At 38.9% G+C, this 27,344-nt stretch overlaps 1 protein-coding gene across 1 annotated transcript in view; it reads right to left on the bottom strand.

Moving 5' to 3' along the window:
* Positions 1–26,810, bottom strand: part of MCHR2 (melanin concentrating hormone receptor 2) — a 31,247-nt gene extending 4,437 nt beyond the window's left edge. The window contains 3 exon segments of the mRNA XM_050893963.1: positions 9,796–10,005; positions 18,122–18,229; positions 26,683–26,810. Of these exon segments, the coding sequence (XP_050749920.1) occupies positions 9,796–10,005; positions 18,122–18,229; positions 26,683–26,810 (446 nt within the window).
* Between the last annotated feature and the right edge of the window lie 534 nt (positions 26,811–27,344).

Raw genomic sequence — 27,344 nt, 5'->3', positions numbered from 1 at the left:
TTTGAGCTGAAAGCAGAATATTAAATGCAACAATTCACATGTCATAAAAAAGAAGGGGATGTTAAAGGGGGGTGTATTTTCCCTCTATTTTTTTCAGGAGTGAGTAGGATAGGTACAAAGTCCCCTGCATTTGGTACACCTTTTCATTTCCAGATGAGATCAGGCTAACTACTAACATGACCACTACTTCACAGTTTAACAACATTGTTGGGAAGAATAGTATCAGATCATATTAGAATAAATTCAACAAACATAAAGAAACCTAACAATGAATTTCTTCCTTTTTCTTTCCATCCTTTGCACACACAGAATCTGGCATACTGGGACCAGCTGTAGGCCTGGCCAAAATGTACTGGGTGCAGACAGTATGTGACAGAGGCTGAAAATTTCCATTGCCCAGGGTCGTGGTACTGCTTTGTGGCTGTCAAACTCTCTGTGCTCTGTAAAGTAGTTTGAAGGGAACTGCAGCACTGCCCTGCGATGGCTTTGAGGTGATATAACCACATGAGACAACCAGAAACTAGCACCAACTGACCTCACTTTGGTGCTGCACAGGCCAGCTGCCACAGATACAGTTCTCGTCAGCAGGGTCTCCTGGTAGAGTCCCTGGCAGAGGGGTGATTCTCATCAGATTGCTGCCAGCTTAAGGATATGATCAGTTACAGTCCCCCCCAATATGTGATGAGAGGTCTACTGCTGAGGTCCTAGCCCTGCTAGTGGCATCTGTACCCATTGCCACCCAGATTGTGGGTGACGAGGCTTATGGTTCTGTCTTGGCCCCATGTCCACCAACTCACTCCCTGCGACAGGGAAAAGGACAGGTGGAAGAACTCAACCTCTGGCAGCAGGAGCTGGTAGGTGGGTGAGGAACCGTAATGCTGAAGAGAAATGGTGGAGATGTAACTTATGGAGAGAACTCAGTTCATCCATTTATCAATTCATAATTTGTCAATTAATAACGAGTAATAGAGCTAAATGAAAGCTCTACTCAACATTTTACACAAAAAAGGAGGGAGGAAGCTTTGGGGCTTTTTTTTTTTTGGTAGAAAATATCTATTTTATGACCAGCCTCTACAAAATGGAATAAAAATTTCATTCTGTCCTCTTCAACTATATCACACATGCCTTTTTTCATGCAAAATGCTGGAAGAGTTTTAGGTAGTAGCAGTGAACACAGCTCTCTTGTGGAGTTAGATTGACTCAGTTTCTTTTAAAAAGACTGAAAACTCTGAATCATAGTCACAGAAATCTTTTGAAACTGTAATTTTTTGAAATTAACTGAAAATGAGTGATTTACTACCTGCTATGAGAAGGACAAATTATTAGGATTTTAAACAATACTTGGAAATAATTTTCTTGGTGATTGAGTATTAGCAGCTTCTCTACCAAATTCCATCCTGTGGACTTCATGTTAGAGTATTTAAAACCCATACAAGTTGAAAGGATAAAACTGAGAAATATTTAAATACTGGTGAAATTTTCAATGAATTTTAGTGCTTGTAGAGCAGAAAAAAATGACAGTTCAACAAAACAAAAAAGTCCAAGCTAGTGTAATAATATGAATGTTATGACGGTTTCAGGTACCGCCTAAGAAGGCACTCTTATTCTAAAGGGTTATCATCTACACGTGGAATCCCACAGCGCTTGTGCTCAACTATATAAAAAAGCCGATTTGGAAAGTACATCATTCTTACAGAACACTTTTTTTCCCCAGAAACTAGTATTTTTGGTGTGTTTTGCACAAGGGCCATTAAATAGGTAGTAACATAAGAGACTAATTCTCTATCACTCTCAACTTATACCTTAGCTAGAAATGACTCTCTATCAGTTAACTGTTTATGTTATTCACAGATCAAGTGAGAAAAATGCGGAAAAAACACAATAAAAGCCTGCAAGGAACAGTCTTCATAATAATGTGATTCCTTCTTAAAAGTATTTTATGAAAGAAAAACAGGTGTAGATATGTATTAGGTTGATTAAAGTATTAGAAAGAAAGGAACAGTTTGGTGGAGGTATTCTAGATTTACATTGTTAAAAACACTTGAAGCGAGATAGGCGTTTATAATACCAACTGCAATGTGTGCAAATTGAACATTGCATTTTGTTTTCAGATACCCTGGTATGTGTCTACATTTACGCTACTAAAACCAGGAACACTGTTATGAATTTTCTTCAGTACAGCTGAGTGCAGAAGCTTAGCAAGTGACTGAATGCTGATGAATGTGTTTGCCAGGCTAAAACCTCAAGTTTAATTAGACTGTGGATTAAATAGTCCAGTACTGGTATCAGTAAATAACTGGAAATATCATTAACTGGGCAGTAGCAACTTTCAAAACCTGTCATTCCTTTTCTGTGTTGCTGTATCTGTATAAATCCATAGCCATACTTGTATTTTATATGATGTAAATATCTGATACAAATCAGAGGATCCTTGTCTGTAGGAGCTGGCAACATGTTGCCTGCAAGACCTTGGGATGTTGCTTAAGGTCCTGTACTTGTTTTTCACAGATCAGGTTTGCCAGCCTGTCAGAACAAGGTGCCTGCAGCACCTCAGTTTCTTGGTGTTGTTGCCCTTGGGCCAATGAAGATCAGGAACCATTGCATAAGATCAAGAAGGATACATATTTCATGGGATAATAAATTATTTTCAGTCTTGCTTGAATATGAGTATGAAATAGATTTCTTTCATTATTCAAGCTTTGTAACAATCAAGTTCTTTTCACTAAATAAGGTTAAAGTAATGGCCATTATTGCTAGAATCAGCAAAAGGCTCTTCTGGCATATGATATCTTAAAAAGCTATGTCTAATTTCATGCAGTTATTCTCAATCCTCATGATAGTGACAGAAAGAACAGAAATCCTCTACATTTGCAATGGTAGAACTACTTTGTACCATGCTTGGTACAGCTTCCTCTCCCGTTTCACTGGCTGCCTCATGGAAATAGCTTCTGACACAGATACTGCTTACAGGATCTGTGTAATTGAGAGTAATTTACAGGCTTCTCAGGTTCTTAAAGCTTGTGATTACTCCTGCTTTACGCAAAATTTGACCTCTTAGTCTCCATGTAAGCACTGTGTACTATGTATGCTTTGAGCTTGCTTTCATTTTTCAAGTGGTGCAAACAACAGCATCTCCATGCAAAGCAAGGGAACAAATACTACAACTCTTTAAAATCAGCAGCAGAGATGTTTCCAAAGAATGAATATTGAAGAAAGTTACCATGGACGTTACAAAAAAATCAGCAAATAAACTGTGAATTAAAGGAAGTATTTGTGAGAAAATGAAAGTCTGTAAGATGGAAATAGGACGCGTGGGGGAAGCACAGAAAAGTGACATTAGTAGCTGACATGGAGTAAGAAGTGCACCTAACCAGGCCCCCCCTCTTCCTGCTGGCTGCAAGGAAGGTGACAGGACATGGTATTCCATCCTATGCTGTGCTCTCCATACACCCTGTGAATCACCTCTTAGACATGCCTACTGCTTACCGTTAATGAGAGGCTGAACTGTAGCTGGTACCTACAGTTGGGTGATACAAAAACTCCTTAATGCTTTCATATGCTTCTCCTTAGCAGGAAGGTTTCAGTGAGATCTCCCTTTTGTTTCAATCTGCTTAAGCTCACAAGGTACCTAACCATAAAAACATTGGTTATTTGCTCTTTCTTTGAGAGTGTATAACTGTGTATTGCACAAAGGTTTTCGAGACAGGTTCACATGCACAGAGATTTATTAGCAGGGTCTGTAGCTGATGGCATATAATTACTTTAAGGGAAAAATAAAAATGAAAGGAGAGAGAGTGGAAGAGAAGCAATGAGGGGGCTCCAGGCAAGCATCCTTCTCTGGGTCTCTTCTCCAGTGTAGTACGTGGTTCCCCCTGTAATGCTTCTTCCACGGTATCAACATAGTTTTCATCAGTTGCTCCTGCCTATGAGGCTGTTGGTGTTGCTGAGAGCACGCTTTGCTGAGGCTGCACGCTGACTTGCCGTTAAGTTCGGGGCATGCATGTTTTTGGGTCCGCTAATGTCAACCAGAAGCTTTGACCACAGGGTAGGAAAAGGGAGGGGAAGAAGGGGCGATTCTCACGCTGGTAGCAGTCACTTCCCATGAGAACCCACTGTAACAACGCTGCTGGGTTTGCAGGTGCAGGGCCGGGAGGATAACAGTGCAAGATCCACAGCGTGGGAACAAGGGGAAACTGCTGCCCCAGAGGCTCTGGGAAAGGCTGCCACGGCAGCTTGGGTGACCGGGCGCAGAGCTGCCAGCAGAAAGCCAGCTACGGAGCTTCAGAGAGAGGGCTGTTAGCAATGCAAAAGGGTGAGGCTCTTAAGGCACAATGTGACACGTGGCTTGACGGATGGTGTTGTCTTTGCTCAAAGGACCAGAGCCCAGCGCAGCTCAAAACTTATCAACAGTGAGTGTAACTCATTTTGATAGGAGCTGCAGTCTAGCCGTTATCAGACTAATGTAGTTTGTAATACAGCTAACTTCATTAACGGGCATTGGAGATCATTAAAGGAAGGAATGGCATGTGCAAAGGAACCCTCTAGCCTGGGATAGATACTGAATCCACATCTTCCAGCTCCAGAGTTGCCTGTCACTGCCTATGTGTTGGCTGATGCTGGCTCCTTTTGCTGTGTGGACATTGTTTTCCTGGATACACAGCTGAATTTTCATAGCATTCTCACAAAAGTAAAGGGCAGGTTACTAATGGTGCTTTAAAATCTGGCCTGCATATAAGTGTATTCCCTTAAGTATCATAAGATGACTTTTCACACTTTCTGGATCAATTATTTTGCTGGACATTTTCATATACTAATATGTGACTATAAAGAATAATTTCCCTGGGTTTCTAATTCTCATTTTTAATATTTATCTGAGCAAAGGAAAAAAAGTCATTTAATGAACTTAAAGATGCAAAGGAAATCATTAGGCTGGATGGAATGAAAACACCACCACAAATTCATTTCAATGTAAATGTAAATCATTCTTTTTCTTGATAGAACTCAAACTTATTCCAGCCTGCCGGTATTCTGACTTCCCCTTCCCCAGACAATAAGAAATTAATCTCACCCTAAACACTTATCAAGCAGCTTTTGTTTCCATTCTTTTGCAGCAGTGGGTTTCTATTGGTTGTTTCAGTTTGGATGTAATTTTCAATCTTGCCTATTGTCCGATGGTGAATCTGTGAAATGAAACTTGAGTGGTGCATTTGGGAAAACATGCTGTTTTGAAAATAAGGAATAATTTCCACTTCAGAGAGTGGAACTTAAAGGCAGACATGTGCCCTCATCTGTCAAAGTAATTATCAGTAATAACAGAGTCTTTTGTTGGGAAAAGTCTGAAGAATACTTACCTGAAACAAACAATAACGGGAGTGTCTGAGCTGCATTTGTGACGCAGAGAGCTGGAGAAGGAGGCAGTGATGGAGCCTGCAGAGCTCTCAAAAAGTTGAAGCACCAGGTACGTGGTGCCTGTTACCCATGCCTATTACCACATTTCTTTTTGCATTTCTGCCAAACTTGCTGTTACAATGCTGCCTGGAGGAACATCTATGAGACCAACCATCACCAAAGTACATGGTATGATCATGAAAGCGAAGGTGACACTTTGAAAGAGAAAATATTTCATGGGAGCATGCGCTCCTAGTCAATGTTGTAGCTAACTGCATGTCATCTTGTCTGATTTCTAGCAAAGTGGTAAACATGTGGCCATACTTCTGTCATGCATATAGGACAAGGAGAGGGAAAACATGTCTTAGAGCTTGGATTTTTCCTCACTTTTTTTCTTCCTACTTCTGAACATATCTTAAGCTATCATATTTGACATCCTACGGTCTAACATTACTACTATGTATTGCATATTGTCACAACATAGTATACTGACACTATTATTATTGATATTACTAATTAGTATAAATTATCTGATTAATGTTAATTATTAATATATTATCTGAATTGGCTTAAAATGTACTGCTGTTAGGATAGCCCCAAGAGGAAGCAAAGTGTACTACACTCAACGGCAAATGAAGGACTGCTCGGGAGATTGAGCTTTTAAAAGGCTTTTACCTTTTCCTCTAGCTAGGGTGTTTGTGACTGCATGTGAAGTGAGGCAAGGAGCGACAGAAAAAGGAGTGTGAAGAATGAGTAAATGGATTAGTCCATGGCAAATCAAGTGGTTCTGGTTTTAAATAACTGAAAGCCCGTGACTTTCGTAGAGATATGACCCCACCCTACCAGTGATACTGCCTTGGTAAATATTTCTTAGAGCAACGTTACCACAATGGGCAAACCAGGAACACATTTTCTCATGCCTGTCAGTCTTGGCTGCTGCAAACAATTGGAACACCTGCCTGTTTCTTCTCAGCCGTCACAGAGCTACTTACTCCAGATTTATCTTCCCAGCTTCACCTCTCCATTTACGTGCCTGAAGCCTTAAGGGGATAGGCTAAATAAATGTTTATGCAGCCCTCAAAATTGACTGGTACCTTGTGTAACTCTCAGACTTCAGGAACTTGCTCAGGGAACTTTTCCCATGCACAGAGATGCTTTGCAAACAGGATATTCACAAAAAGCAATTATTTATTGGCTATTACAATAGACAACAGACAGCTAGGACTAGCAAGCTCCTCAGTTAAATGTTAGTACTCTTACCACCCCTGTACGGCACCCTTGAGTCTTTGCTGGACAGCTGTCAATAGAAGTGAAGGGGCGTCTTCAGACTCCATGATTTTCATTAGTTTTATACCTCTTCGTGCCAGTGTTGCTCTTCTTGAACCTTTGAGTTGCTAACTGTCTCCACCTCAACAATCTTGTCTCTGGCTTCAATCTATCCTACCTTTCTTAGCACACATGATTCTACTCTAGGTAGTTTTGCACAGCTTAGCATTTAGCAACTTTCTCAGGAGGCTGAGACAAAACTATATAGCTGTGCCATACCAAAAGTACGCCTTGGATCACAGGCAACTGAACCCCTATCAAGAGGATTACACCTTTTCTTGTAACCAAAATATGTAGAAGAAGTAGTCAGAAGCAGATGCACTCTGTAAGAAGGGACCCAAACAGTGGTATTTTCCTGTGACATGCTCCAATGGATTCATGCTACAGGGAATGATATATGCCTCACAGTCTCCTGTCACAGAAAGAAAGTCCGGCATAGGCTTTATCGGCTGCATCTTTTGTGCCATGAAGGAATAAGGAATGATGTGACTTCTGAATCTGCATCAGTTATTTTGAACGTGTAAGTCTTGCCTCTTTTTTGAAAATATCATAGGCCAAAGCATTCCTTTGCCATTTTAAAGAAGTCACTAACATTGCTAATTGCAATGTTCATCTTCAGTTGAAGTCAAGTGGTTATTGGAACGTTCCAAGTAACAATGTTAGTGTAGGACATCATACTTGGACCCCCTTTTCACCCATCTCACCATCTCTCCTGTTTCACCAGAGACTGCAACTTAAGAGTATATCAATATTTGGGCTCGAGGAGATGCCGTCTGCAGCGCACACAGTTCTGATTTCACTTAGGCCAGATTTGCATGGTGATATTTTTGTTTAACAGTCAGATTTACTCTTCATGTACATGGGGCTAAATTATATTAGGAGTGTTGTCTGTGTGTGCCTATGTGCATCCTTGTCCAGAGAACAGGTGCTGTGCGTTGCTCTTATGAAGTTTTCTTTTAACCAGTAGGCAAAAGTTCTGCTACCAAAGTTCCATCCAGGTTTAATTTATGTAATGTCTGCCTGTGGCTTAAACATGAATCTATATTAAAAAAATGTGTTTGATGTCAGTTCAGGAAACTTTCTTATAAATTTTAATATACTTACTCAACTTGCAGAGTTTTTACAACTTTCCTTAATGTTTTTTATTTCATATTAAAGTGAGCAATGAAAAGCAAACTTTTATACATTGTACCCCTCATAAATTGACCCCTAAAGCTCCATGGAGAGAACAGCTGTTTTTGCCACTTCTTAAGATCTTATAAAGAAATTTGATTTGCAAAAAGAAATGCTGAAATACTAAAGTCTCTGTTGGACCATTGTGTGACATAGTTCACTCCTATTATGAAGCAGAGGATTTATGGGAATAAAAACATTATCCAGCAATATGACAGATATTAATTTGCGTGTGGTAGTCATTTTATTCAGCTCAGGCTTCTTCTGGAAGTGCCTCCCCAGGTCTGACCTGCTCCTGTCTTCCTTTAGAAGTGCTTTTATTTTTGAGAAATGTGAAAGAGAACATGAATCTGTCTGATGCTGCATTAGCCACAGCATTTACTAAGGCATAATTATGTTTCTTGCTTTGATTGTGAATGTGGGATAATTTTACAGTCAAACAAAGTCTGATAAACTCTGCTGATTTTTTGCGAAACAGCTGGTTTAATCTTTTCACTTTATGAAAGCTCCCGGGTAGATTCAGAGGTGCTTTACTGAAACTATCAAGCACTAAACAGTTTGGGAGCTTGTTATCTGAAAAACCTTTGTCTCTCTTGGCTGTAGTGTCATAATTGGTATTAGCAGTGATAAAACAAATGGGAGAGAAGTAATTTGAAGAGCTTTCCCTAGGCAAGTGTATTTCAGATGGAAAAACTTGCCTCAAAATAGAAAAGAAAGCACAGGCTTACCCTCAGCAATTTGGAAAAAAACAAATGTCTATTTTAAGACATGGCTTTACTTGGGACATAAACTATTTTTTATACCAGGTTTTAATATTCTATCTTTCCTCATTGGGATGTCATGTCTTTTTCCTGCCTTAATACTTACTGTCTTTTGCATAAAAATTTTTCTCTAAACAGCAAGATTAAAGATACTGATATGTGTAAATTCTTTAGGAATATAGGAAAAGACTGTCATTTGCCACATTACTCATATGCAAATATAAGAACAGAGCTTTTAAAATTGAACTTCCAAGGAATTGGTAATTTCTTGACTCTTTTTTAACTGTATGTCAACCAAATAAGACTTCTAATATCATGCATTAGTGTAGCCTCTTTATGATAGCCATACTTTATCCATTTCAAAACTATTTATAACTTTCATTTTTCTACTTTCTGTTTTCTGTTTTCTGATAATTTTTCTCTCCCTCTCTTTACTGACTACATTCCACTTCCATGGAAGCATGCTGTCTTGTATGCTACAAGTTCAATAGCAACCGTTCTTCCCATTGACTCTGTTTATTTATCCTAGAGTCTTCTTAATGATTGACCAGTGCCTCATGCTATGCAGGAAAGTTTGTCTTTTTGTTTTCCTTCATGCTCTCTCTGACATATGAAAGAAGACTTCTTTGGTCCAAAGTAGACTTTTCTTTCCTGAATTCGGTCACTTTTTCCTTAAGATCAAGAATATACAGAAGCTGTTTTTGAAATCTGTAGTTATGATAAAAGCTAAAATTCTTGTTGTACTCTTACTGCATTTTAATAAAGGTTTTAAAAAATAACAGATACAGTAGGCTTCTGCAGTCTGCCTGGAAGACAATTTTTTATCTTAAACAAGAATGGTTAAAACAAATCTAATTTTAGTGACATTAAGCCTTTACTAGAAGCTGCATCTCTAAAGATAAGCCCCAGAACAGTAACACTGGGAGTGACTAGGATCCCTTAAGGCCTTGTGCATAGCACGATGCTATAGCAAGACTTAAAATACTTCTGTCACCTCCACAAACATCAGAAAAAGGTTCCTGCAGTTTTCAAAAAATCATTAACCGTGACTGATGGCATTTCTCGTTCTTGAATTACTACAGCTTTGCATAAGCACAATCAGATATTATTGTCCTGGGGTACAGAATGGAAATGTGAAACCACGTACCTGTCCAAACTCATTGTGATCATAATGGCACTGCATGTAAACTGGTTGCATGTGTCCAGGGAGGTAATGATGGCGCAAAGAGGACTGCCAAAAACCTACTCACCTCCACGTGCCCACTGGTGAATGAGAAAGGGCGTGCTAATGATATGAACCAAATCTGCTATAGTCAGATTGCAGATGCAGATATCTGGGATAGTTTTCTTCCAGGTTCTGAAATAAATTGGAAGACACGAAGATGATTACTTGACATAGTTACTGTATTGTTTGCCAGCTATACTGTTGAGAGAGCAGACCTCAAAACTGAACTGCACACAAATAAGTACACTGTCAGAATCACTGTTTTAGAGTCAGGGGAAGTTTGTCAACCCAAAGGTATTATTTCGAACTAAAGATTTTAGGCTCAACAAAAATATGTTGTTCATAATTTTGCTTTCCAGTGAGGTTGAATGGGCTATTTAATTTATTAACATCAGCACAATTATCCATATTCTCCTTGGAAAACTATAAAGTGTTCAAAATAAACACAGGTCTGATGGACATAGGAACTCTAGAAATATCAGCCTAGCATAAATAGGAGGAGACATCAGAGCCTTCCTGCAATGCAGTTGACCCAGGGCTGGATCTTGCTTAAAGATGCAGACAGGAGGTTCTTGAGTGCTCAAGGTAAAAAGGGAACTGCTGAAAGAGGAATGATCCTCTGGGAAAAAAACAGCATGCAATGAAATATTTAAAGATAGTCTCATGAAGTTTACACATACATAGGGAACGCAACTGAATTAAAACCGTATGCAGAGTCTTCATCTAAGTACTGAGAGTTTGGCTTTGCCAGTTTCATAATGTCTATACTGCTTAGCTTTTGTGTGATATATATGCTTTTCTAGATTCCTTTACCAAAAGGTAATCCTTATCTTAGTACAGGCCCTGATTTAGGCTTGGAGGAACGTTATACATGCAGTTGAAAGAATTCCTGACTTTAAATTGCCTTATTCTATACAAATCGAGGAAAGAAGCACAAAGCATCTTTGAAAGGCACTGATATTTATAAAATACTTTTTAAATTACAGGACGTTATTAAAAAGGTCCTCATCCACAGTCTCCATATAGAAAATTACCTAAATTCACTTATAAATTACATGTCTGGTCTAAGCTATTTGTCTAGACTACCTCTCAGTATCTCTAATAATTTTTTTTTTTCCAGTCTACTGCAAAGTACCAGTTTATTTGTCATTCTTACTGGAAGACACAGAAGAACCTGCAGCTGGGAGAACTCCACCTGGCCACCCACAAACCATATTCAGAAGCCCAACTTTATGACCATCATTTCCTAAAAAGACCTGTGTGAGTTCCTTATTTCATATTTTTCATGTTGCCTTCACTGCATGCTACAAGCTATGATATAACTATGTTTCCAAAGAAACAAATTTAAGCTAGAGGGAATGAGCCAGACAAAAGTATTTTTTTCAAACATTTTTAATAAATTATGAAGTATGATTCACTGTCATCTGGTTATGACGCTGAAACCAAAGCCAGACATCTATAAAGTGTATCTGCTGGCACTAATCACTGGAGCTTGTGGAGAGAATGACGCATATGTGATCTTTTTTCCTCCAGTGCCTTTAGCTTTGTGAACATTGAAGGATGCAAAATCTCCAGGAAAAGAAAAGCCCCAAGCTGTGTTTCCTGCAAGGCATCAAATGGTACCATTATGCTCACACACAGGTTTCAAAGCATCTGAAAACTGCCTGTACATGTCATTTCACGAAAAAGTTAAAATGGTCTTTTTCTGCTTTATTATTTCAGTCACATTAACAGGATAAATCATACTAAATTGGAAATTATGTTTGAACTCAGAATGAGCATCTCAAATTCTAAACTTGCACACTTTATGCTTGTCATGGTTTAACCCCAGCCAGCAACTAAGCACCACACAGCCGCTCGCTCACTCCCCTCTGTCAGCAGGATGGGGGAAGAGAATTGGAAGGGTGAGGGTGGGGTGAGATAAGAACAGTTTAATAATGTAAATAAAAGAAACAACAATAATAATAATAATAATAATAATAATAATAATAATATATTGTAATGAAAAGAAAAATAACCAAGAGAGAGAAATGAGACCCAAGAAAGACAACTGATGGAAATGAAAACCATTGCTCACCACCAACTGACTGATGTCCAGCTAGTCCCCAAGCAGCGGCTCCCTGGCCAAACTTCTCCCTAGTTTATTGCTGAGTATGATGTCATATGGTATGGAATATCCCTTTGGTCAGTTGGGGTCAGCTATCCTGGCTGTGTCTCCTCCCAACTTTTTGTGCACCCCCAGCCTACTCGCTGGTGGAGCAGTATGAGGAGCAGCAAAGGCCGTGACTCTGTGTAAGCACTGCTCAGCAATAATGAAAACATCCCTGTGTTATCAAGACCGTTTCCAGCACAAATCCAAAACTAGCTACTATGAAGAAAATTAACTCTACTCCAGCCAAAACCAGCATAATGCTAAATTTAATCAACAAAGAATAAACATTGAACAGCTATCCCACTGTTGATGTAAAGGGAAGTGTTGTAATATCCACTGTCTCATGCTTTACACTGAGGTTCAGAAAATTATGCCTTTTTAGATCAGTGTCCAGAGGCCAGGACACGTATTTTCATACAGATTTTCACATAGTTTCCTATGGTGGCTCAGAGTCACAATATTTAAATGGTAACTTATGCAGTCAACTTTGTAATCTCAAATAATTTTGGCCACATTTTATAGTTTATAACTTTCTTATATTTTACTAAGACAGTGGTGCTTGCCTTCTGCTAAAACTATCATTTTACCAAAAAAAAAAAAAAAAAAAAGGGAAGCCAGGAAAATAACAGTGATAGCCTCGATTTCAAACTTCTTTCTTTTCGTCCTTTCAGTGTTTTCTACCTTCTTGCCACAGATTTGAAAACTTCTCAGCAGTTTCTCAAGCCAAAGATATTAGCTGGTCAATTCATCCTTCCACTCATGCCAGGTTAATTTCCATCTCTGAAACACCCTATGAAAAATGTACAAAAGCACAACTGCTGTTCTGCAAAATCTGTGAATATGTCAAATCTGTGGTTAGCCCTACCTTCTCTTCAATTCTACTTCTACAGATTAAACTCATTAAAAAAATAGATTTGAATGATCCTAATCCATTAAAAAAAGAAGTGTGGAGCAGACACGACAATGTGATAATCCATATACTGGCTGTCACTCCAGTCACAACTTCAAGGAACAAGACAAGTACCTTATGTGTTGTCATCAGTCATTATTTATCTCCTCTGACTGCGTTGTGTGCTATCATCAGAATTTATTTATACCCTCCTGGACAGAGAGTCTTCATTAACTAGAAGCTTAAGTGTTAATTTGGAAGTGATCTTTCAGGTCAAAGACAAGATGATTTATAGGTATCACATTTAAAAACACAAGCACATACCCTTTCTTCAAATAGGAAAGATGAAAATGGCATCCCTTATGGGCTATGTCTGCAACGGCAAGTAACACCAGCTTTAAAGTCATCCTCCCACCGAGGCCTGTCCTCCCCTGCAAAATCTAACCGTTCCCAGCAAACCAGCTTGACTTGGAGGAAGCTCTTTTAAATTTCCAGCTCTGACATTAACCACAGTCCACTTCCCTTCTGGTCTCACTTGGGCTTTACCTAGATCCTTGGTCCCTGAGAAGCGCAGGTCCAACAGCAGCAATCCTATACTCACTTAACACTGTCTTGTAGCCCTTTTGTGCTGGTAAGCATGCACTGTGCTCCCTCTTGGATCATCTCTGTACATGTTATTTTCCCCTAGTGACTGAAAAATCTTCTTAATATTTATCAGGAAAAACTTATACTATCTTTTCTCCTTTTAACTGAGGGTGGGATTCTTCTAAGCTAATTTTCTCAGTTTGAAATTTAGACCTCTAATGTCTCCAAGTGATCTTGGCTCCTATAATCACTGCAGAGAAACAGAACTCCGGGGGCAATTTATCCTGTCTTAGATAGGTATATGACAAAGATGATACGTATTACTCTCAGTAGTGCCTCTCCATGGAGAGACCCAGATGACTGGCTTGGGCAATCGAAGTTAGGCTGAAAAAAATTTGCTCGCATCTGTACAATTGGATAAGCCTGTAAAATCTTGTGAAACCGAATCTTGCTCAGTACCCGTTATGAAAAACTGCACAAAGAAATGGCAGCCATTTCTGTGCTACAACTCTGCCTCTGTGCCTTCCCTCATTTAACCATATCTAGCGATGAATATTTCCAAGTAGTTCAACTATCATCTAATTTGTTGTTGGATAACAACATTATCTAATGTTTAGCATTAGATTAGCAATAGCAACAGAAGTTTGTCCAAGATATTCTGGTCCAAAAATATATTACTGTTTGACTAAATCTCCCAGTCAAGTCAGATAACATCACTTAGAGACATATGTCAGTTGCTGTGCCAAGTGTCATCATGGGAAGTCCCACATTTTTAACATTAGCTTGTTTTTTATTTCTGAAACAGATCTAAAACAGAATCATAGAAATCAGAGTAAACTGACAGCATGCTGTCTCAGTGCAGAGACACTTAGCTTCCCATCTCAGCGAGGAATAAAGAACAGAACAGCTGAGGTATGTTGTAGGGTACTGGGTACTTTGTTTAACATGTTGGGGATTTTTTGCTAGTTTTAGGAAAAGCAGGAACCCAAGATTGGAAGAGATAAACCTTGTCACAGAACTGAGCCATCGACTGTCACAGGCAACAAGATCAGAAAAGACCTCCTTGTAACAGAGTAATTTCATCTCAGAAACAATGATTTTACTTCCACTACTACTGAAGGCTATCACAGGACATCACTGTTCTGGAAGGTAAAAATCACCTTCCAGTTATCAGCCTTTAATACCTCCTGACAGCAGTCTACCCAATTGCTCTTGTACCAGTTTTGGCCTTTAATTTAAACAGTGCTTTACCCTTTCTGCTGTATTTGATCCTGATTTATAGAGAGCAAGCATACACCTCTGAGCCGTGTTTTTAAAAACAAATTTATGTGAATTTTCATAGTTCTCCATTCTTCTGGTTCTAGTAATTGTTCTTTTCTGTTCTTATTCCAGTCTGAATATCTTATCGTTCCTGGAAACAGCTGGTGAGAGTTGTATTTCAGGCCTTGTTATGAGCCTGGAGAATGGCATTAGCATTTCCCTCTTTCCCCTGGAAAGGCAGAGCCTTACATGTATTACAGCTGTGTGTGCTTCTCACGTAACTTTAGCATATTGACAGCCAACAGCAATCCCAGGGGTTTTTCCTTTGTTGTTTTCTAACTGACAGCAGTGCTTCCTATTTATAAAAAAATATTTATAAGAAAAAAATTCTATGGCTTTGTGCTACTAAATGTTACTGCATTTCTATTGCTCTAGTCCCTCCTCTATTCTCTATCTGGTTCTTTCTGTATGACAGTCTTATACTCCTTCACATCAGCCACATCTACCCAGCGTATGTCATTAGGAATACTATTGACACACTCCTACACTTTGCCTGAGGTCTCTGAGGGAAAATATGAAATCTGGCTGGCCCCACGATCAGTCCCTGAAAGTTCCACGTTAACCTATTTTCTCCCGAAAATCTTTTCAGGAAACTTGTTTCTTATCAACATCGCCTAGTACCATCCACACTTTAGCTAATTTTTTTCTCATGTTATAATTCTTGAACTCATTAGATTATTCTTTAGCTGACTTAATAACTTCCAACATGATAACATATAAAATCTGATAACATAAAATCTCTGATCTGGATAGACTAGCTGTATGTAGCGGTTTCAAAAATTTTCTGCTGATGACTCTACATTCAGTTGCAAATACACCTTCTCCAGCTGAAGACTCAGAGTGCAAGTAATAAGTGTTGTGACACTTATTTGCAATCTCTATTTTAGGAAATGCTTTTTTACCACTTGCTATTAGTTACCTTATTAAAAATCAAGTTAATCTGAAAAGACATACTTACAGATAATTGAAATTGTATTTGATTCCCTTTTCTCTTCTGTAACATACTCTTTCTTAAAAATATAAAGTCAGACTACTGCAGCTAATTGGGGTTGTCTGGATCATATTTTCCCCCTCCACACAAAAACATAGCCATTCTCCCAGCAGCTGGTCCACCAAAGTCAGTAGATTTGCATAAAATACTTGCTAGCAGAACTGCAGTTTTAAGGACCAGCTTTTCTAGGTTGCTGGGATGAAGATTATTGGGTACTTCTGGCTGCCACTGAGCTCTTGCAGCATTTTCTTCACCATTTTCTCTTTAATAAGTAACAACATATCTCAACTCCCTCTATTATTCCCTAGGGATGAAATTCATTCACCCAAGGAGGGCCAGCCAAAAGTCATTGAGTTAGTAGTTTTTAAATTAAATCTCACTGCATAGGCATACATTACTATCTCACTGCATAGGCATATATTACATGCAAGGTTCTCTAGGACTTTTAGTTATTTTCTCCCAGGAAGTTGCAGATAATATCATTTTAATTCACACTCAGAAATGTTTGTCCCTAGCTAGCAGACTTGCAAATGAAATTGGGGAGCTGAAATTCCAAGGTTCTTTCTTTATCATGTTCTACCATCAGTAAAGCATTTGCTACTGAAGAGTAAATAACTTTCTACTTAATTAGAGAGAATCTAGCTTCTTTCTCTCTTAAAAGAATTGATTCTGTAATGCTAACAAAATTAAAATGTATGAATGAGAAAATATGTTCAATAAAGAGAGAAGACACATCTCTGAAGCAGAGCCATTGAGTAGAGTCAGATCTGTTTAGTAGAAGGTGAGAATTTGACATGGTTATTTTTCAAAACGTAGCTACATTTTGAATGTACATTCATTTACAGAATCTGAGGTTTGTGGCTGTCTTTTTTAGTGTTGATAACTACCACATTAACTTTTTAATACACTATTTCCAAATTCTTTTCCTGTGTATAAATGTTCATGCCCATAAATTTGAATGCTTGTAATTTTCTCAAGCAAATACGGTTTAAATTATATTTTTTTTCCAAGTCATTGTCTGTGTCTATTCCCTCTGTCTCTCATATTTTTATTTAAGTTAGACAAAGGCTTTTCACCAGGGGAAAAAAAATCTTTGTTCCTTCTCAGTTTCCTTCCATTCTATTATTTTAGAGACTCTATAACTAATTTTTAGAAACTCAATGATTTCTTTTTTCCTTTCTATTCATTCATACATTTAAAAATTCATATTGCCATTATGTTCACTTCAGACATACTGTTTCCACATTTGTTCCCTTCTGCATTCAGATTATGAGCTACAATGTTTTTGAGTGTACAGGCATTAGATTTCTGGTAGTTTCAAGGGAAGTTTACTAAAGCTCAGGGGCTGACAGACCCTTAGCCCTAGATTGGCCTTTGGAAAACTTTCCTTTAAAAGCACAGTATGTAGGGGTGGAGTCCATCTATTAATCCTTGTAGAGTGTAATGTATATTAGCCTTATGTTGCATATTTCTTTATGTTAAATTTGCACCGCAGATAAAAGCCACTTTTTCAAGATACATGCTTATGGATTCAGAGTTTGTGGTAACATCAGCCAGTTGAGAGCAAATTCTTTATTATATAGAAAAATAAATCTCTTGTTAAAATTAAGAGGCTAGAAGATATTTTCTTGCATAAAGGATGGCTGGGTCAGATTTTATGACCCCCCAAAATTTAGCAACTTCAGCAATTTTATGATCTCAGTATACAACAAAAATATCTTGAGGTATTAATTCCTGCCATGTGAGAATCCTCTACTGGCACTAAGGCCCTGTTTCCCGAAGTATGGTGATGCTGGAAAACAGCAATGAGTTCTAGGAAGCTGCTGTAAATGGGTAAAAGTTAGGTGGAGATCTGTTATTAAAATAATCTGAGGTAGAAGTGCAGTTTTTAAAGGAGACAAAGACTATATTTCAACGGATCTTAAAAGAATTCTGTAAAACATTGTAATGCCTGGCTAGTACCATAACTAAAGTTTAAAGTTTAGTCTAGCTTTTATGTGTGCTAGTGGGAAGACTGCTGCCAATTATAATGGAAACCAGGGAAGGCGGCATGTATTTCGGTTTCCTTGAATACGTTTTAAGTCAATCATGCACTTAAGTGCCTTCTCATAACAGAAAAGGCTAAGCAGGCATACATTACCGCTATCTATAGTCATGATTTAATTTTTTTTTAATAAGAAGTAAATGTCAATGACTAAATGGAACATGAAAAACTTGCTATCCTTGTCCTTGCTGGGCAATTCACTTCCTTAGTGCAGTTATTTATTTTTTCAGCAATAAATCTTATTGAGCAATGTATTCAATTCCATACCTTATTATTGTGAACACAATAAGGATATTTCCAGCTAAGCCTGTTGAACAGATAATCCCAATCAGAGAGGGAAGGATGATTGTCTCTGCAGCACCGATCACCTGGTAATGGTGTCATCCACTCCAAGATCTGTTAAACAAGCCTCGTGTACCATTCTGAAAGGAAGGCTGAAATTCACTCATTCTTCAGTGACTTTAGGACTGTAGTAGCAAGAGAAAATAAATTATTCATGGACTAATAATTTGAATATCATTAGTTAAGTCTGGTATCTAACCGTACATTACTGTTTAATGATTATCTGAATTTCACAAAAACTTTTCACCAAAAGATTTTGTACATTCAGGAACGTGCATAAAAGAACTGGATGATGTTTTCAAAATGAAATCTGTGATGTAATAACTCCATTATAATTTAAACACATTTGTAATCATCCAAGATACACCATTTTATTATCACAGTGTTTATTCTACTCTCAGAAAGCCCACTGTCCACTTTTTCTCTTGGCTGGGGTGGTCCCGGTAGACAAGAAGTTGAACACAAGCCATCAATGCACCCTTGCAGCAAAGAAGGTCAATGGCATCCAGCGCTGCATTAGGCAGAGCGTTACTGCAGGACAACAGAGGTGATTCTTCCCCTCTACTTAGCCCTGGTGACACATCCGCAGTGCTGGGTCCGGGTCTGGACTCCCAATTACAAGAGAGACAGGGACTTACTGGAGGGCCATGAAGTTAGTGAAGGGACTGGCGCATCTGGCATATGGGAGGCTGAGAGAGCTGGGGTTGTTCAGCCTGGAGCAGGGAAGGCTCAGGGGAATCTGAGCAATGCGTGTAAATACTTGGTTGCAGGGAAGTGAAGACGCGGGAGCCAGACTCTGTTCAGTGGTGCCCAGTGATAGGACAAGAGGCAACGGGCACAAACTGAAACACATGAAACTCCACCTGAACACAAGAAAGAAATTTTCCCTGTGAGGGTGGTCAAACCCTGGACCCAGGTTGCCCTGAGAGATTGTTGAGTCTCCACATATCTCCATCTCTTTGAATATCTAGAGATGTTAAAAAACACAACTGGATGTGGCCCCAAGCAACCTGCTCGAGCAGACCCTGATTTGGGAAGGATGTTTGACTAAGTGATCAGCAGAGGTCTCTTCCTACCTCACCTGTTCTATGATTTCTTGAATATGTGAAATATGAGACAACGTTAGATCTAAAATTTTTTTATTCAAAATCACCTCTAATCTTGTGTGTCTATTTTGAGACGCATGAAGCTACAAGAAACCTGTGGTTTTCTCATCTATAAGTTATACCTGAGGACAAAGCTATTAGTGTAGATGCATATAGTCCATTTCTTCAATAGCTCCAGCTGTTGCAGCAAAACAATGTCTTCTACCCCATACACTCGCTTTCCATAACACACTGAACAAAATCAGAGTCTTTACCTTCAAGATTCTTAACTGTCTAGATATGCAATCCTATATTTCCTCAAGCAAAGATGATATATTGTTCCTTAGATCATTTTTTTCCCACCAGTTCACCTATGCAACTGTAGCCTGGGTCTCTGCTTTATTTGCCTAGTGCAACTGCAGGCTGGCAGGATCTGAACAAGTATATAAAGGCACTCTGCTCAAAATAATTTAGTAAGCCCTGCTGAGAGTCCAGTAGCTTCAGATAAGGCACTGAAGAAGAACAATACTGCCTTGCAGTTACACCCACACCCAACTTTAAAAAACAGTAAATTGAGAGGCAGATCATACTTGTGTATTTTTAATCGCAATTTGAGATAAATTTACATCTGTAGCAAATTTGATCTTTATTTCAGTAAATACAGTATCTTAAAACAAAATTGCAGCCTGGGATGAAGTAAAAAATTCCTTTATATAACATAAAATTCCCTTATGCATTTGAGAATAAAATCTCCCTTTTACCAGATTTTAGTCTTTACTAAGTGATGACGAGTCACTGCTCTTCAATAGCATCAAATTAACAGTAGCAGGGTTCTGCTGTTCAAGATACAAGGAAGGCAGTGGGTAATACATGCTTAATTTACTTGCTGAAACCAGGGGGTCCAGGAGGTTACCAGAAATAGGAAAAATTAATGAAAATAAAATGCAGGAACACATTTTTTAAAATTGAAGTTTCCTGTTGTTTACAGAGAAAAAACTTACCTGCAACAACATGTTCCCTGAGTACAAATTGGGGGGTAATTTTTACATTTGCATAATGCATTTAACTCAAAGACCACCAAGAACTTTACAAACTTTATGTTTCACAGCAAAGCCATGACATAGGGAAGTATCTTTTGATGGTGAAGTACCGTTTGTGCCGTATGAAGCCTGAGTGAATCACATGTGATCACAAACACAGTTATTTATATTGGTGAAGACAAAATAAATCCAGCTACCACAGTGAAAACAATTTCTTTTCACAAATATACTTGAAACAATGCCTTACTAAGGCATTTATAAGATACATTAGAGGCATGATCGTTATATATATTATAGCAAAATCACATACTTTTCAAGAATTAAAAAAGTGCAAAACCCAGAATTGGTTCTGTTATTGGTATGGCTTCCCATTCCTAATGAGTGATTGATCCAATGGTCATTTAATAGTAAAAAGCTGCATTGAGCTAAAAAGAAAATTGTACCTGTTTAGTGCTTAGCTTCTATGAAGTAAATAAGTGCTATCTTGTTTGTAAAAAGGGCAGATGAGTTTTTCAGCCAATAAAAAAATCATATTTCTTTCTGTTTGAAAAGGTAAAATCAGCACTTCATGAAAAAATTGGGAAAAGGATAACCATTTAGTTTTGTAAGTAGAGTGTCAGATATAACAGACCAGCTTTAAAGCTAATAAGTCCTTCTTTTTTTCTAACTCTTTCCATTGATTTATTAAAGAGCATTATTTTAGTACTTGCCTCCAAAATTACTGACATCAATCATCCTTTAAATTTCAGCTGGGGAGTAGAAAAAGCCTTATAATTTAATTAACATCCTGCATGAAAGGACAGACTATTCAAAAGTGTATCATCAACTTTTTTTCAGTGACAAAATGTGAAAGCTAAAATATATTCTCTGAAGCTTCAAGTTTTTAATACATCTGTTCTGTGTCCGCACTCCCTCTGACAAGTTATTACCATACAAAAATGGAAGGCTGAATCAGTAAGGAAAACATCTTAGCACACCTAAGTTCAACTACAAAAGTGAAACCCATATAGTCAACATTGTGAAGATAAACAAAGGGATGTCCTCTCACGGGCCCTAATGATCTAGTCGCATAACTCTTTTCTTGTACCTCTCTTCCTGTAAATTCTGGCAAGGAAACAAACTCTTGCAAGTGTAACAAGACCTATGATGGCACTATAAGTCAGGGTTTTTGGGATGTTTGGAATAAGGGCAAACTTCTTGACATTCAGTATCTTAGACAAGTATCTTGCAAGAATCTATTTAAAACTAGGTACTGATTCCAGCTGAGCTCTTAGATATGTTTTCTTTGTTCAAATATAAAGGACTCATAAGAACTAATATTTTGGTGTTCATTGGAAAATATGCTGTCCTGGTTTTGGCTGGGATAGAGTTAATTTTCTTCCTAGTAACTGGTACAGTGTGTTTTGGATTTAGTGTGAGAATGATTTTGATAACACACTGATGTTTTAGTTGTTGCTAAGTAGCGCTTATCCTAAGTTAAGAATTTTTCAGTTTCTCCTGCTCTGCCAGCAAGCAGGTGTGCAAGAAGCTGGGAGGGAGCATAGCCGGGGCAGCTGACCCGAACTAGCCAAAGGGGTATTCCATACCATGGAACGTCATGCCCAGTATATATACTGGGGGGAGTTGGCTGGGAGGGGCGGATTGCTGCTCTGGCATCAGTCAGTGGGTGGTGAGCAATTGCACTGTGCATCACTTGTCTTTTCTTGGGTCTAATTTCTCTCTTTTTGTTCTATTCCTTTTCATTACAATTATTACTATTGTTATTGTATTTGTGTTATTGTTGTTTATTGTATTTGTGTTACTATTGTTGTTGTTGTTATTATTATATTTTAAGTTATTAAATGGTTCTTATCTCAAAAAATTAATAATAACAATAATAATAATACAAATATAATAACAATAGTAATAGCTGTCCTGGCCATGCTCCCTCCCAGCTTCTTGCACACCTGCTTGCTAGCAGAGCATGGGAAACTGAAAAATCCTTAACTTAGGTTAAGCACTACTTAGCAACAACTAAAACATCAGCATGTTATCAACATTATTCTCATACTAAATCCAAAACACACTATACCCGTTACTAGGAAGAAAATTAACTCTGTCCTAGCCAAAACCAGGACATATGCTTATTGCTGTTAGAGTGATCTCCTCTAGTAATTCATTTTTCTCAGCTAGGAATTACAGTCAGTCATTTAGTAACTTGTGTGAAGTAGGCATATTTCGGGAAGTGCAGGATGCTGTGCATAAGCTGGTAGAGAATGATATTCAACATGTTTTGAGAAGCTGGAAATGGAACATAGTTATTCTGGGTTTGAAGCATATGGCCAAAGCTTGGGGAATAATCACCTGCGAAATTACTCCTTTTCTAAAATTACTTCTCCAGTGTTGAAGTGTGTTTTGAATCCCAATCAGTAAAGGCATGAATTCTGCAAATGACTGATACATTTTAATCCTTTTTTGTTGTCGTGGAAAGAAATTATTTTACACAGTACGACAGAAAAAAAAACTTACAAGAGAACAAATTAAGAAGAAAGGAGGAAGAGAGATTTGGGAAAGGAAAAGAGTCCTGAGCTGACAAGTCTGAAGACCATAACTCAAGAGCAGAAATTTGAAATTTATGCAAACTTGTTAGAAGCAGTTACATAAGAATGTGGGGCATCCAGAAAACCTCCGGGTTTCTGAATCCATTCAGAAACCTGTCCAAGGGAATAAGTGAGAACACTGACAACATTTACTATATCCATTTCAAGACGAGATTGCTAAACTCTGACTTTACAAAGGCTAAGAATTATCTTTCCTTTTTTGTTGATGTGGCAATAAAGGTGGAAAAAAGTTAATTGGTTATTTGTCTAAGGTTGTTGTCCAAGGAAATGACTGTGATATGTGCTGAAATATGCTATTAATCCTACTTTTGATTAACCTTTTTCATTATCTACTTCTGAAATATTGAAACACCTTAATTGCTTCCCTTCTTATGCTTCCTCTGGCATTTGCGAAGATTTCACTGTTAAAGCTCCTTAAAAAACCTGCCTACAAATTGTTTAAAATAAGTATGATCTGAGCACTGTCTAACCTGGTCATCTTCCACCTAAACAAAACTTATCTTGTATCATAAATCAGTTTGAATGGGTATGCTAGGACTCTGGTGATGCTGGGATGCTGCTATGTTAACAAGAGTGTCCTGACCATGTTTCCCTTGGAAAATTTGCAGTCTGTTTGCTGTGAGCAGCACGCCATACATTACATGGCAAGGAGTTATTGTTTAAGCAGTCAAAGTGAATAGCAGCTGTGGAATGGGTCAATTTAATTTGCTGACACAAGTGTGAGAGAAATACCAGTTTACCTGTATATCAACCATGCCCTTCTTGCAAGTGATGATACAATTTTGTTTCTTATTTCTAGTAAGAAATAAAATAAATAAAAAAAACCCCAAACCAAAATAAAATAAAATATATGAGATTGTTCATAAACAATCTGGGGGCTGGGGTGTACTAACTATTGGGTGAGGGTAGCTGTGTTCAAATGCAGAGCAGAGGAGAAGGAAAGTAATTAAACAGAGATCTACCTACTTGGCTCAAGAACTGAAGAAGAAATTTGGACCACAGGATATCTGCCTCAGTTCTGTAAAGCATCACTAAGACAAGCCCTTCCACCATCATGCAACAAGCCCATCTGCACCATGATGACAAGATCAGTGCTGGAAATGCAAGGTAGACTTTACTGCTTAGGTTATCCATCTACATCCACTGAGGCTGAAGACCTTGAAGCAGCACATATATTTAAACAGTTTACACAGCTTTTTATAAGAGTGGATACAGGATACTTCCCGTTACTTGGACATAGTACTAAGTTTCAGAATGAGCAATTGTCGTGGTTTAAGCCCAGTCAGCAACTAAGCACCAAGCAGCCGCTTCCCCCTCGCCCCTCCCAGTGGGGTGAGGAGGAGGAAAGGAAAAAAAAAGTAAAACTCATGGGTTGAGATAAGAACAGTTTAATAACTAAAGTAAAATATAATGCTAACAATACTAATAATGAAATATAATAATAATAATAGTAATGAAAAGGAATATAACAAAAAAAAGGAAGGGGGGGGGAAGAAAAAAACCAGTCATGCACAATGCAATTGCTCACCACCCGCTGACCAATGCCCAGTTAGTTCCCGAGCCGCGATCCACGCCTCCCGGCCAACTCCCCCCTGTTTATATACTGGGCATGACATTCCATGGTATGGAATACCCTTTTGGCTAGTTCAGGTCAGCTGCCCCGGCTATGCTCCCTCCCAGCTTCTTGCACACCTGCTTGCTGGCAGAGCATGGGAAACTGAAAAGTCCTTGGCTTAAGATAAGCGCTACTTAGCAACAACTAAAACATCAGAGTGTTATCAGCATCATTCTCCCACTAAATCCAAAACACAGCACTATACGAGCTACTAAGAAGAGAGTTAACTCTGTCCCAGCCGAAACCAGGACAGCAATGAACTGGACACCAAGTTAAATGAGAATGTAGAAACATGAATCTCTGGCCTGTTTAGGGTTTGTCCTGCTATTTTAACCCACTGGGACATTATCACAGGACCAGGAGAATTGCTACTTATGCTTCTTCTATATTCCCGTTTCACTATACATACAGCTCCACTGTATCTTTGCCCCCACATAGCCAATCTGATGGACAAAAATTCAAGACCAGGTCATAGCTAAGTGATATTACATTTCCTTGTCAAATATAATCTTCCTTGGTCTTTGTATGTGATACACTGCCTACCACTAGGAGAGGTAACAAACCTTCTGGATGTTCCTCCTTTGCTCACAACAGACTCCCTCTGCCTTTCCTTGGCTTCCCGTGCAGTCTACTGCCTACTTGGTTGTATCAGAGATAACTGCAGATAATCTGGGTTTATGCTTTCACAAATACTCACCTAAGAGAACAACTGTAACTTTCCAAACAACTATTAAAGTTTTCACATTGTTAATAAGACTTCCTATACAAAATAATAGCCCTGAATTAACAAACCGCTGTGGTGTAGACAAACTTCTATCCCTTTGATAGGTCCTTTTGGGGGGGGGGGGGAAGGGAGGAATGTAAGGACAGAAACCTAGAAAATACTGAAAATGTTGCTCAGTATATGGCATTTTCACTGAGTCATAGAATTTTGATAACATCATAGCAGAAGCTTGGTTTGGAGATTTCTATGCAAGACTGATATAAATTCAATAAAAGAATTGCTTCCATAGAATTTTTCCATAAAGCCCTAACTACTCCTTAGCTGGTATTACAAAGCGGATGTTTATTGAACTTGAGTTAAACTATTAAGGGAAGACATTTCTCTTTACGTGGTATGGCTTGTCTTCACGTGAGTCTGATACCAAAATGCAAGAAAATGAGGCAAACTGTCAGGAGAAAGAGTATTTAAACACAAAGCCCCATCTGATTTTTAACCCTGATTTTAATACTTGATGGTTATGCTGCACAATAACCTTTAAAAAAACCCTCTGCGTTTCATTTTTGACTCAAATTCTGCTGCAAATTAAAGATATTTGTGTCTTCTTCAATAAATGTGAGGCAATGAATGACTGGCAGAAAAGGTCATTCTGTCTCATTCCAATGAGTAGGACAGGTTGGAAAATTATGATTCTTTTAGAAAGTTGAATTGCTTACTTAAAACATAGCTGTCATATCACACAAATCTTTTCTCAGCCTTCCTCTTTTCTTCTTTATAAAATCACCATCCTAAGTACTTTGCCTTAAATAATGCCACAGCATCTTTCTCTGCAAGGTAGGCTTGGAGAGATACTGACTCTCACCATTCTCCCAGGCAACTAACCCTCTTCAACATTTACTGAAGGCACACGCACACCTTTCCACTAAAGACAAGCACCAATCCAAAAGTAGAAATCTTTTTTTTTCCTCATTAAAAAAACAAAAGAAAAAAAAAAAAAGAAACCCCTTAGGGCTGATAGCACACAGAGCACAAAAGTTCAGAAAACCGCAGCATCCTCGGTCCGGCATCCCCCCGCGCCGCGGCGGCCGTGCCGCTGTCAGCCCCGCACGGCGCTCCTTGGGACAGCGCCTTCCCTCTCCCCGACCCGCCTGCCGAGCCGCCCCGCCGCTCGCCCCCGGGGCGCGGGAGCAGCCCGCGGAGCCCCGCCACCCGGCTCCCGCGGCACCCCGCCACCCCGCTCCCGCAGCACCCCGCCACCGCGCTCCGGCGGAGCCCCGCTGCCAGGGCGACGACGGGGAGCCCTTGCCGAGGTGTCCTGGGGAGCCCCGGCTTCTCGCCACCCGAAAGCTTCCCCCCCGGGAGTGAGCAGCCCGCTGAAGCGGAGGGGTAAGCGCTGCCCGCCCCGGCCCCTGTATCAGAGCTCACCTGTAGCCTTGTCGCTCTGCTCCCATCCACTTCTGAAACCGGACCTGCCGCTTTGTCAAGCAATATCTTCGGCGGAACACGAGGGAACGGCGTGTTACACCCAACACACAGCCTGCTGCTGTGCCCATCTCTAAACGCTTACACAAACGTTAAATATAAAAAAACCAGCACGATAGTTATCGTGGAGAAAACAAACAACCAACCAAACAAAACCTCACTCTCTGAAAGAAGTTTAAAGATCGTAGGAAAACATGATACCTATTTTACTGCCTACTCCAAGTTCCACAGCACTTACATCTTCACAGTTTTAAACCTCCCTGACATTTCAGGGAGTCCTTTTTACAAAATAAGAAAGAAGAACAGAGGGAAATGGCCATATCTGCATAAAGTCACAATAATTGTCAAAGAACCCTGGCAGTTGCTGAACTATATTGAAGCAGAGATGATCGGGTAGCTCTGGTTCCGGCTTTTCAAATTATAACATCTGGTTCTGGTTCTGATATGCAAAGGTAGTGACCTAAATATTTTTTTTAATTCCCCTTCTCATATAAGTATGTGAATGCATGTTTTGTTTTAACTGTAGAGTTAGTCCATTTTTTTGGTAGTAAATTTTCATAGTATATATGCAATAAATACGTGAATGGAAGACTTCTGAAGCCAAG

This window comes from Gymnogyps californianus, chromosome 3 (assembly GCF_018139145.2).
Source record: "Gymnogyps californianus isolate 813 chromosome 3, ASM1813914v2, whole genome shotgun sequence".
NCBI classification, from domain to species: Eukaryota; Metazoa; Chordata; class Aves; order Accipitriformes; family Cathartidae; genus Gymnogyps; species Gymnogyps californianus.
The sequence above is the reverse complement of the archived record's forward strand: the minus strand, read 5'-3'. Positions and strand labels throughout refer to the sequence as shown.